General features: G+C 35.6%; 1 protein-coding gene across 1 annotated transcript in view; it reads right to left on the bottom strand.

The window, feature by feature from the left end:
• The window catches only part of LOC115212225, a 55777-nt gene extending 43258 nt beyond the window's left edge, over positions 1-12519 (bottom strand). Inside the window, exons 1-3 of the mRNA XM_036503143.1 lie at positions 12387-12519; positions 8692-9942; positions 6117-7405 (exon numbers count right to left, since the gene is read on the bottom strand). Coding sequence (XP_036359036.1) covers positions 6117-7405; positions 8692-9910 — 2508 coding nt within the window. The 5' untranslated portion in view covers positions 9911-9942; positions 12387-12519. The remainder of the gene's footprint in view (positions 1-6116; positions 7406-8691; positions 9943-12386) is intronic.
• Between the last annotated feature and the right edge of the window lie 247 nt (positions 12520-12766).

The following is a 12766-nucleotide window of genomic DNA, read 5'->3' as shown; positions in this document are numbered from 1 at the left end:
TTAAGTCTTTGCACCTATGGAATAAAATACAAAAATTCTCCTTCAATACTAATGTGTGAGCGTTATTACATGGGGACCAATGTGCAGAACAATTTTCAACCTGGCTCCTCCAATTAGGAAATGGGAAAGTACCATTTGATAGGAATGGTGATATCAGCTTGGCTCATATTGCTATCATGGTGAATTCCCTAGCTGAATTGAAGAACAGGGTATTTCCAGACTTAAGTAATAATTGTAGTTCTCATAAATGGTTGTGTGAAAGGGCAATTCTTGCTCAAAAAAATGAAACAGTTGCAAGGATTAACAAATAAGATCCCAACAATCATTAAAGAGTGCAAATCAGTTGATTCAGTCCTTGATGAAAATCAAGCTGTCCATTACCCAACAAAGTTCCTTGATTCTCCTGAGCCACCTGGAATTACGAATTCCTCCATGTAGAATTTTTATGAAGGTAAGGGTCCTATTTAGGCTTCTAAGATATTTAGATCCTCCTAAATTATGCAATGGGACAAGGTTGATTGTAAGATCTTGGCAAAAGATTTTTACAATGTGATCAATGGCAAGATGAAAGCAGTTGCATTTTTACAAGAAATCAGCACTAAATTCACATCATTTAGTAAGAAAAAAAAAGCGTGGGATCTACAATTTAAAGGGAGATTACTTTAGGTTACTTTTTAGTTTACTTTGTGCTAGTGCTATTTTCCGTGTTATCTCCAAGAGCAAATTTACTTTGGTGGGTGGTTTACACACTTATTTTAATTATTATATGATTTTCTTATTATTAAAATAGTAAGAATTTGATTAAATACATTTACAATGCCAAGTATGTACAAAATAATTTAAAAGTAACCCCAAGTAATCTCCCTTGTAGACCACATGCCAAAGTTGCACCTATATATATATTGTTACGCCGCCACTCAGGGCCCAAGGCCTTCCGATTCCATCATGGGTCCTAAGTTGCGACAGCGACACTCAGTAAACCGGAAATCCACCACGGAAAGGAGGGGAAGGCGGCAAACACAGCCAGGAACCAACACAACCACAACAAAAGAGAGAGACACAGCGGAAGTTGCGTAATTTAGCTTTTTTTTTCAAAACAAAATCAAAGCATTCCAAAACAAAGGTTGACAAATCATGTACGGAGTTTGAAGAACAATCAATTGCATTTAAACGTAAGACAGAGTTTGAAAAACAAATCATTTAACATTTGACCCAATACTGTTCGATTTTCTTTTCCAAGACACATCATTTTACATTTAACACAAAGTTCACAATCAAAAAGTTTCCTTCTCCTTTTTAAAACATTTCCAAGTTCTTTTTTTTCTTTCTTTTCTTTTCTCTTAAAAACAGCCAACAACACGCTTTTTTTTTTTTTTACACGACAGTTCTCAAAGTTTCTACTGCTTTTTTCTAAAAACAACAACACATCGACTCTATTTGAACATCGAAATTCAAAACACAAATAAAAAACATTACCGCATGTTCCACGCCTGCAACACTCCCTGAACATCACAACCCCCACTATAGTAGTCCGGCTTCTTTATGTCTCTCTCTGCCCCTTCACTGTCATCTTCTTTACTACCTCTCGTCCTGTCTCTTGCCCACTCACTGTCTGTCTCTCTCTAGACCCTGGCTGTCATCTTTGTGGCTGCCTCTCACCGACTCCACCATCTCTAGCTCATTCCCTTGTCCGCTCCGCTCACACTGACCCTCTCATGGTTTCTCGCTGACTGACCAGCTAACTTAATGCTAGCCATATTTATAACGTTGTCCCAGCATTTCAATTTTTTAAAACTTTCCATAACTGTGTGGGGGCCATAGTTCACTGCCTTCGACCATTAATAATCGTGGTCTTTGACAGGACAAAGGAAATACCATTGTCTGAACAACTGGAGTGCTGGTTCGGTTCCAACTAATGGAACAAGGGGCATAATGTTTTTTTTGTTCATTTACTTTTCCTTGCCTCTGAAATAATATATATATATATTGTTTGTGGGGGGATTATCATTTTGGGCAAAATACTTTATAAACTCTGTTAGTACATTAAGCTAACAATATTGCTGAGATTAGTAAAGAACCCTGTGTGATCATGTGGCAGGGTCTGAGGTTATAGTTCATCACTATTGTATATTGTAAATCCATGTTTGTGCTCCAGTTATACTGATTTTACACAGAATGATATAAAAGACAAGGCATAAATAATGGTCATTACATATTTTTCTTTATTGTAGTAAATTTGATTTACAGCTGTTTCCAGTAGCCATTAGTAGGTTCGTTATTGATAGGCTTTCTCATTAGGCCCATTGATAGGCAAAACACTGAAGGAATAGTACAAGTATGGGGGCAGGAAATGAAGATAAGCATCAGTATAAGGGAGAAGGATAAAGAAGAAAGAGGAAGAGGTAAAGATTTGGAAGAGAAAGGAGCAGAAAAACTAGAGGAAGGGAGGAATTCAATTAAAAAAAATGGGACAGTATAGCTGAAGTTAACAAGAGGACAGTAAAAGACATTAGTGTTTGTAACTGGTTCATCACACATGAACAAATTTGCTTAACATCTGCTTTCCATGCTAACGTGGGTTGGATGATTTGACAGGAGATGGCTAGGCAGAAGACTGCACCAGGCTCCAGTATCTGTTTTGGCAGGGTTTTTATGGCTGGATGCCCCCTTCTAACACCAAACACACTGTAGACTATATATATATATATATATATATATATATAAAGTTAATCCAAACAAGAAAACACAGAAAAAAAGAGAAAAAAAAGAGAAAAAAACACAGCAACGCAGGACGTGGAACAATTAAAGTATTATTGACGCTCAGGAAAGAAGGGAAGGAGGGTTTAACGTTTCGAGCGGAGCTCTTCGTCGGAAACAAGGAGAAGGAAAGATCCCAAGGAGGGAAGACAGAGGAGAAAATATTTGAGCTGGTGGTGCTTAAGAGATCACATGTTGAAAGCAAAAGTTAAAGATTTAAAGAGTATATATATATATATATATATATATATATACTCTTTAAATCTTTAACTAATTTCAGCTCAAAAACTGTGGTCATGCTGGGACACCACCACGAGTTTTACAACATTTTCACTATTTGAAACCCCCTTTGATATGAGGCATTTAGTGAAGGAGGGAGTCTTACGATTCTGACCTCATCTGTGTATTCTGCCATGAGATAGGCTCATCCAGAATCCTTGACAAGAAGAGATCCAGTTTTGCTTTGAAGACAAAAATATATATATATATATATATATATATATCATCATCATCATCATCATCATCGTTTAACGTCCGCTTTCCATGCTAGCATGGGTTGGACGGTTCAACTGGGGTCTGGGGAGCCCGAAGGCTGCACCAGGCCAGTCAGATCTGGCAGTGTTTCTACAGCTGGATGCCCTTCCTAACACCAACCACTCCGAGAGTGTAGTGGGTGTTTTTATGTGCCACCGACACAGGTGCCAGACGAGGCTGGCAGACAGCCACGCTCGGATGGTGTTTTTTATGTGCCACCGACACAGGTGCCAGACGAGGCTGGCGAACGGCCACGATCGGATGGTGTTTGTTACGTGCCAACAGCACGGAGGCCAGTCAATGCGGTACTGGCTATGGCCACGTTCGGATGGTTTTCTTATGTGCCACCGGCACTGGTACCACAAAGATACAAATTCCATTGATGTTCATCTATTTTGATTTGGTTTGATTTTCACTTGCCTCAACAGGTCTTCACAAGTGTCACAAGAAGGAAGGTATGCACAGGTGGACTGACTACGTCCCAGGTAGAGGCCACGGGTTATGGCCTCACTAGTCTTGCCGGGTCTTCTCACGCACAGCATACTTCCATAGGTCTCGGTCTCTAGTCATTTCCTTGGTGAGACCTAATATATATATATATAAATATATATATACACACATACACACAAGTATGTATATTACAGAGGCATCAAATTGCTGGACCTGGTGGACCACAGCTCAATTAATAGGAAGAGAGTTAGCCTAAAAGAGACAGTTTGGTTTTGTGTCAGGAAGAAGCACTACTGTCATCTTCCTGGTGAGGTAATAGCAGGAGTACTTGGCCAAAAATAAACCTCTGTATCTGGCTTTTGTTGACGTGGAGGAAGCTTTTGACAGGGTACCCCGTTCTCTTATCCGAAGGGCAATGTGGAAGCTAGGGATAGATAAATGGTTGGTGAGAGCTGTAAAAGCCATGTACAGAGACCTTGTCAGAAAAGTGAAAGTTGCCAATGAGTATAGCAAAGAATTTAGAGTGCAAGTAGGATTTCACTAGGGATTGGTTCTCAGTCCCTTCTTGATTATCATAGTCCTCCAGGCTATAACAGAGGAATTTATGACTGGCTGCCTTTGCGAACTTATCTACACTGATGACCTTGCTGAATCACTAGCAGAACTAGAGAAGAAATTTCAGGTATGGAAGCAGTACACTTTAGAAAGTAGTTGGCATTACGATGGGCATCTAGCCTAGAAACTATGTCAAAACAGATATGAAGCCTAGCCACCACCTGTCAAACCATCCAACCCATATCAGAATGGAAATAAGACATTAAATGTGTATATATATGTGTGTGTGTGCATGTGTGTGTTCCAGATAACTGGAAAAAAGAGACTGAATGAATGGAGAAGATGATGATGATGATGGTGATGATGATGATGATGATGATGATGATGATGATGATGATGATGATGATAACGATGATAACAACAAGAACAACAGCAGTAATGGTGACCACAACAAACTAAGGTGCGCTAGCACGTGTGTATATCTCATAATGGTGTGGGTGAATGTGTATGTAGAATAGGGGCTAGTTTGTGAGTATGTATGTGTGGGCAACTGTGTGTGTGTATGGATGTCTGAGTATGTGTATGGACATGTGTATATGTGAGGCTAATGTGTGTGTGTTTGCTGTATGCAACAGTTGAAATGTGCTTGTTGATATATATATATGTACAGAGAGAAAGAGAGAGAGTATATATATATATAATTAAATATATATATATACAGTTCATAGATGAGTATCAGATAGTCCCATATAGAATACACTTAGTAGAACTCAAAAGATTTAAACTTGAGCAGATATAGAAGTAAATGGAGGGATAAGTTAGACAGATGAATATATAAAGTATATTAAATACATGAAATACAAAATGTACATATGTTTACATGAAATTTATTTTCTCCTTCTACTATTCTTTCTCTGAATACCTCCCCAATTCCCTGCTGATACACTTAACTCTCCACAAAAATCATTCCATCTTTGAACTTCTTTCCTCCAACACCTCAAACATAAGATCTCTTCCCTGAAGATGGAGGCTTGTCTCATTCTACAATGGAATTAATCTACAAACATTATTTTGAACCACTGAGCCCCCAGAAACAGCTGTTGGATTTGTATTAGTTTTCTTCAACACCTTTAATTCTCTATGTTATTCGTATTCTCTGTAAGTAGGACCTTTTTGTATGTAAACATATATAAACATTTTTTTGTATTTCATGTATTTGATATACTTTATATATTGATCTGTCGAACTCGCTTCTCTCTACATTTACTTCTATACATGCTCAAGTTTAAATCTCGAGCACTACTAAGTGTATTCTATATGGGGAATATCTGATTCTCATCTATGAACTATAGATATACATATATATATATATATACATATATATATATATATATATATATATATATATATATATATATATATATATATATATATATGTATGTATATGGGTAAAAAATTAATGAGTACATGCTTTACATATAAAATATTTTCAGGATTAAATAAAAAGACAGCAAATGGAAAATTACAATGTGAACAATGATGCTTTGCAGGAAGACTTTTGTTTTCTTGATTCTTTTCCTCTTTTCCAGTAACTACTCTGGATGAAGTACCTTTTGAGATTTGAAATTTGGAAACTGGAAAAATGCACTCTTTCCAGCAAGATTTTCAAAGTTTTCACTCTAAGTTATCTTTTGATTTGTCTTTATACCACAGAAGTGACTGGCTTACATTGCATCATGAATTTACAAGCTGACCCTTAAAGAGTATATATATATATATATATACATACATACTTAATAGTTATGAACTATATATATTTAGAGGTTCTGTTCATTAAGGAAATTTTCCAGTTTACGTTTTATAAAATTTGTAGCATACTCATTATTGTCCCATTCAATAAATTTATTTGTTTCAAAGATTTCTTTCAGACTATTGGGAATCTGATTTGGTTGTAAGTTTTTGAGCACAATAGGCATCACATTCCTTATATTAAGCTTCATAATACCAAGTTGCAATTCAAATTCACATCTCTTGTCCTTTTTATAATATGGTGTTAGAACCACTATCATTTTCTTACTCACAGCCAGAGAACTTTCTATCATTCCAATAATATATTTTCCATAAGCAAAGTCCCTGTTTCGAAAGCAAAGTTTAAAGTTTCCATTGTTCTTATTTTCTCCATTTTCTCCATTATCAAACGTGTGCATCAAATACTTTTCAACCCATTCACTATCTTTGTCAGAGTAACTGATGTACCCATCGAAATACATGTCATCTCCAGGTATAGCTTCATACTCTTTTTCATTGCCTGATTTCTGTACATACTGATAAAGTTTAAACATCTTAAATTTGATGTACCAACGTTTAGTGTATGCAAATATAACTATGACAACAGTTAAGAGAAAACCTCCACCTCCACCAGCTAAGATATAGTAAAGCGTATAGTCAGTACAATCTATCTTTGACCGACTGAAATCAAGTAATTTCTTGCCCTGCCAATCTGGAGGACTGTTGCACATCAAGTCGTTTTTGTCTACAATATCTACTGTTGTAGTATTTAACCAGTCCCTGAACCAACGAAGATTGCAGTCACATGCAAATGGGTTCAAAGTAATGTTGAACTTTTTCTTCCTGTTTATATACTTTAAAGAATCACTATCAAAAGTAATTATGAAGTTATTACTGACATCAAGTTCCATCAGTGTTAAATTTGTTACCTCAAATGTGTTGTTTTCCCATCCAGTAATTTTATTTCCCCTGAAATAGATATATTTCAGATGTTTATTGTTTTGAAAGATTTTCTTAGACAAATGGCCTTGAATTTCATTATAAGATAAATCAATTCTTTCCAAATTTTTAAGACCACTCAGCAGGAAGCCCTTTTTGTCAGTAGATAAGAATTTCCCAAGTTTGTTAGAATCTAAATATAATTTTCTTATTCGAGTTAACTCTTTTGAAAAACTTTTGGGCATCTTGGAAATATGATTATTGGATAGATCCAGAAAACTCAGGGATTTTAGTCTGATGAAAATTTCTTCAGGTATAGTAGTTATGTCATTGGAACCAAGTTGTAAATCTGACAGACCAGCCAATGTAGAAAATAAACCACCTGCAAGAAATAATAGATAAACATTGCATCATACATCACAACGTTCTATAATCATAATGTCAGGTACATGTTTTCATTATCCTCATACCCAGTTCCAGGCATTGCACATTAGTTGTGCAGCAGCCTTGACCGATGGCGGCACCTTTTCCTCACACCTTACTTCTTTCATATATCAATTATGCATTGATGTAAGAATAAGTTGTTCTATAAACCCAAAACATATGTATCTTACCCTTCAATAACTTATTTTATCTTGATTTTAGTTCTACTTCCCTCATGCATAGTGGAGGCATGTGGCATAGTGGTTAGGGTGTTGGACTCATAATTGTAAAATCGTGGTTTTGATATCTGGACCAACTCACACGTTGTGTTCTTGAGCAAAACACTTCATTTCATTTTGCTCCAGTCCACTCGGCTGGTAAAAATGAGTAATCCTGCAACAGACTAGTGTCCTGTCTAGGTGGGGAATATATTCATGCCATGGAAACTATCCCTATGAGTCTATATGATTCAGGAAGGAACTTTACTACTTTCTTTTACTCCCTCATGTATAATGTATTCACAAACCATGATACTTTCCTCAAAATTCCAAGCCCCCAGTCTTAAAAAAGAAGGAAGCATTGGCAAATGTAGCACTAGAAATATCCACTAAAAGGAAAGGTTGCTCAAAGCTGGAACATCAACAGTCATTGTTCTGCTCAGTCATGACTGACCTGATGCTATAATATTAAATAACAGGGTTTTTCTTCATCTAGAAAATTACACCCATTGCAGTAGTCTCTCCTCACAAACTCTAACTAATACCTCTAATTAAAGTTTTTATAGGAAATCATCTAACTTTCTTACTCTTGTCACTTTTTATAGCAGTATGCCTTTGATACAGCCTGTTCATAGAGCTTAAATGGTGCAGCCCTCCATATTTCAGGCCCCAAGTAGATGAAAAGATAGTTTCTGATAAGTAGCATTCTCAGACGATACTGAATACCGAGGCATATAAAATTAAGTGCTAAATTGACAAGAAAATCCCTAAATAGACAAGTATAATTCCCTAAATACATAAATGCACTCCCTAAATAAACAAGCATTGTATCTAAATACACAAGTGCTTGAAGAATACTTTAACATAAGGATTAGTTGTTCAGCACTATATCTACTGAGGCATTTTGTTTTTACTCCTCAGCCAGGAGGGTGGCACACCACCATCAAAATCAACTGTGTCTCTTTCTTGAGACTCAATAAAGCATAATGCTATTTGTCTGCTTTAAAAGATAACTTTTATTACTCACCTGGAATAACATTAATATGATTGTGTTGTAACTTCAAAGTCTTGAGATTCTCCAGGCCTATAAATGCGTCTTTGTCGAACTGTACAATTTTATTGTACTGTAGGTGAAGTTCTATCAAATGAAACAGCTCATCAAAAACTTTGCTTGGGACTTTCTGAATCTTATTACTGTTCAGGTACAAATAAAGTAGTTTCGATGGGAAAACTGCTGTTAGCTTAGATATGTAATTGCCATTCAGAAAGAGCCTTCTTAAATGAGTCAAATTTGTGAATGTAGATTCTTCTAAACTGGCAATTTGACAAAAATCTAGCTTCAGAACTTCAAGAGAATCTAATAGTTTGAATGTGTTGCTGCTGACACGTGAGATGTTACTATGACTTAAGATTAGTGTTTGAAGGGAAGTATTTTGTAATGCTTCAAATATGTTATCTGCAAGAACATTTATCTTTTTTAATCCAGAAAGATCCAAAGAGCGAAGGTTAAAATTTCTCATTGCATAGAGAGAGTTTTTAAGGACATCTGCTGTGAAAGGGTTTTCTGCAAGATTCAAAGAATTTATGTTACTTAGGACACGAAATGTTTCTGGTTCAATATTTGTGATTTGATTTCTTGAAAATGAGATCCTCTTTATATTTGACTCATTTAAATTTATAAGAGAATTAACAGTAAGACGGTTTATTTTGTTATTAGAAAGATTTATATAAGTGAGATTTTTTATTTGCCTATATTCAGCAGGAAAGAATACTTCTGAAATTTGATTGGTATTTATGAGTAGATGTTTCAATGAGATTAAACCATAAAGACATGGAACATCTTTTAGTTGATTTGAACTCAGATAAATACTAGCTAAAGAAATGGCCCCAACAAAAGAACCATTTTCAATGGTATGGATGATATTGTTGATCAAGTAAAGAGAGACCAGTTTGGATTGGTATTTAAAACTATTTTTTCTGATAACTGAAATTTTGTTTGATGTTAAAACCAGTTTTTTCAGTTTAACTAAATTTTTGAAAGACTCTGCTGTAATTTCTCGTAGTAAATTATAAGCCAATTTGAGAGATTCTGTAGTTGTCGGCAATGATTTAGGGACTGATGTTAGAGATTGTCTCTCACATGAAACTTCTGTTTGTTCTTTGTTGCACTGGCATGATTCCGGACAAGTAGTATTAACGATGCATATTGACATAATGCATATAAAAACTATCAGTAAAAGCTTCATGGTTACAATGTTCTTTATTTTGATGTTTGTTTCTGCAAAGACAAACATAGGAAATGGTAATCTTTTAATTATTTTAATTCAATGATTTTTAAAATTAAGAAGCATAAATAAAATTAATACAAACCCCCACCAATTATACAGTGTCCCTACAGAGTGCTAGTTGGAATGAATAGTTACAGTATTGTACAAAATGCCTTGCAGCGTTCAGTTGCATATCTTTATGTTCTGAGTTCAAATACTGCTATAGTTGTTTTGTCCTTTCATCCTTCCAGTATTGATAAAATAAATACTGGGAGAGTACCGAGGGAGAGGTGAGTCTATTTGATTGTCTTTATCCATCTCTCAAATGTGTAGCCTTCTACTTAATTTAGAGATTAGTTATAATTGTTTTTACAGTGTGTCCAAGCAATATAACTGATTGGGTTACTGAGATGCAAGTATACCATATTTATTCATGTACGATATACATTGTTTTTTTATTCAGATTTTTATGCCTAGATATTAGGAATGCATATTATTGGCAATAATATATCTCTATGGTCAAGCATGTTTTTGCAGAATATTGGAAATGAATGACATCCATTTACAACAATCACATGATGTCAAGACAAGAAAACACAATGAGAGAGACAGACAGACAGACAGACAGATGGAGAGATGACATGTTTCTTTCAGTTTCTGTTTACCAAATCCACTCACAAGGCTTTGGTCGGCTCAGGGCTATAACAGAAAACACTTGACCAAGGAGCTATGCAGTAGGATTGAACCCAAATCCATATGGCTGGGAAATGAACTTCTCAACCATACAGCCACGCACATACGTCACTTCAGCCATGTAACCACACACATGCTTTTCTCAGACTATTCTTTGCCTAATACATTCACTGCGTACATCTTTTTCACTTGTTTTTGATTTGCTTATATACATACATACATCATCATCATCAATGTTTAATGATCATTTTCCATGCTGGCATGGGTTAGACACTCTGACTGAGGACTGGCAAGCCAGGAGGCTGCACAAGGTCTGATGATGTGTGTGTGTGTGTGTAGATTTTGTATGTATGTGTGGGATACCTTCCAGGAAGTACAAAGAATGGTGTCACCAGCTTGTCTGCAAGCAAGGCATGGTTTTGGGTTCAGTCCCACTGTCTAGCTTCTTGGTAGATAGAAACTGAAAGAAACCTATCATGTGTTGGGTGTGTATGTATGTGTTTGTGTGTATATATATATATATATATATAGAGAGAGAGAGAGAGAGAGCAATAAGAAAATGGAGGGGATCAATAGGTGGTTCGTCAACTTCTAGACATATTATGTCAACTTATTTATTTACTAAAATGACAATTACAAGAATATACATGTATAACATATTATGCTTTACATATAAAAATATATTATTATATAAAGATACCAGTAATTATTAAAATATAACATACAGGAATATAAATTGGGAAAATAACTTACAACTGTTTCAGTCAAGAGGCAAAAATACCTCATTCTACCTTTATTCCTCCAACACATATATATATATATAAATCTATGTGTGAGCGCAGATGTGTTTCCTTGTCTTGACATCACGTGAGGTTTATAAATGGATGTCATTCATTCCCAATATTTGGCATAAACATGACTGGCTATGGGGAAACATTATCTTGCTTGGAAGCAGGTAAGGGTCGGTGACAAGGAAGGCATCCAGCTGTAGAAATCTGGCTCAATTAGCTTCATCTGATTATAAAATATATAGTCTTTCAGGTTGGTGGTTGTGTATATGGCTAATAGGTTTGCTGCATTAAAAACATTTTTTGCAATGAAAATATCAAGAGAAAGCAAAACAAACCTACCTGTTTCAATAGACAAGGAAGGAATTTCTCTGTCTCAGTGACTGATGACGTTCTTCTAGGGATGCCAATAGAGAAAACAATTACACAGGATAAGAGAAGGACTTGGAAGAAGTTTTACACAGAGCTGAAAGGTAAAGATGAAGAATACTAGAAATAATTCAATCAAGCTAGAGATGTGTGGTTTGTGAAAATTGTTAGTTGAAAAAGTTGGGGTTGACAGATGCATCATTAACCTTAGGGGATAAAGGAAACAGGATTTGACTACATGAATGTGAAAGAGTAGCACTGGTGAGTTTTGGACACAGAGCACAGAGAAACAAGACTAATACTGTAAAGCAGCTGTTCCGCTGTTCCTAATTTAGGATTAACAGATACAGTGGGGGGGGGGGGCAAACAGAGGTAATATGGTGGGAGAGTGGGAGTGTCTGTGAAATGTGTTCAAAACTTTTACAATGCTGCAGTGTAAAATGTAGAATTAATCAGTTTCATATATCTTCCAGCTTAAACGATGAAACTGAGCTGAGACAAGTTTGTTGTTAGTTAACAAAATAAGCTTATTGAGTAGATCATACCTTTAAATAAAAGGATTCCTTGGTTGTGAAAAGAATTTAGTCAGCCACACTTCTGCTTACCGTTTATTCTGGCACTCTGCTGTTTCTGAGAAATAGGAAATATTTAACTCCTCTTGTTTCTTTGCAGGATGTTATTCCATTTGTGAGTAGTGAATTATATTAGAATATAATTCCACCAATTAACATAGTAATTAGTTTGACAGTTTGTATTAGCAATAATTAAACAGCCTACTGCAGCTTATTACAAAACAAAATTGAGAAAATATTTATAGAGTATTGGCTTTTCCACCTGTATCAGACTGTATAAATTCTCAAAACCCTGCCAGTAGCATCACTATTACATTGTCATTGAAACAAAGCAAACTTGACTTTCCTGAAAAGGCAGCAGCTTCCTTAAATACTCTTCAACCCAAGACTGCTGACTTCGGTCACATGACATT

The sequence above is a fragment of the Octopus sinensis genome, linkage group LG5, assembly GCF_006345805.1.
Source record: "Octopus sinensis linkage group LG5, ASM634580v1, whole genome shotgun sequence".
NCBI lineage: Eukaryota > Metazoa > Mollusca > Cephalopoda > Octopoda > Octopodidae > Octopus > Octopus sinensis.
This window is presented reverse-complemented; position numbering and strand designations above follow the sequence as displayed.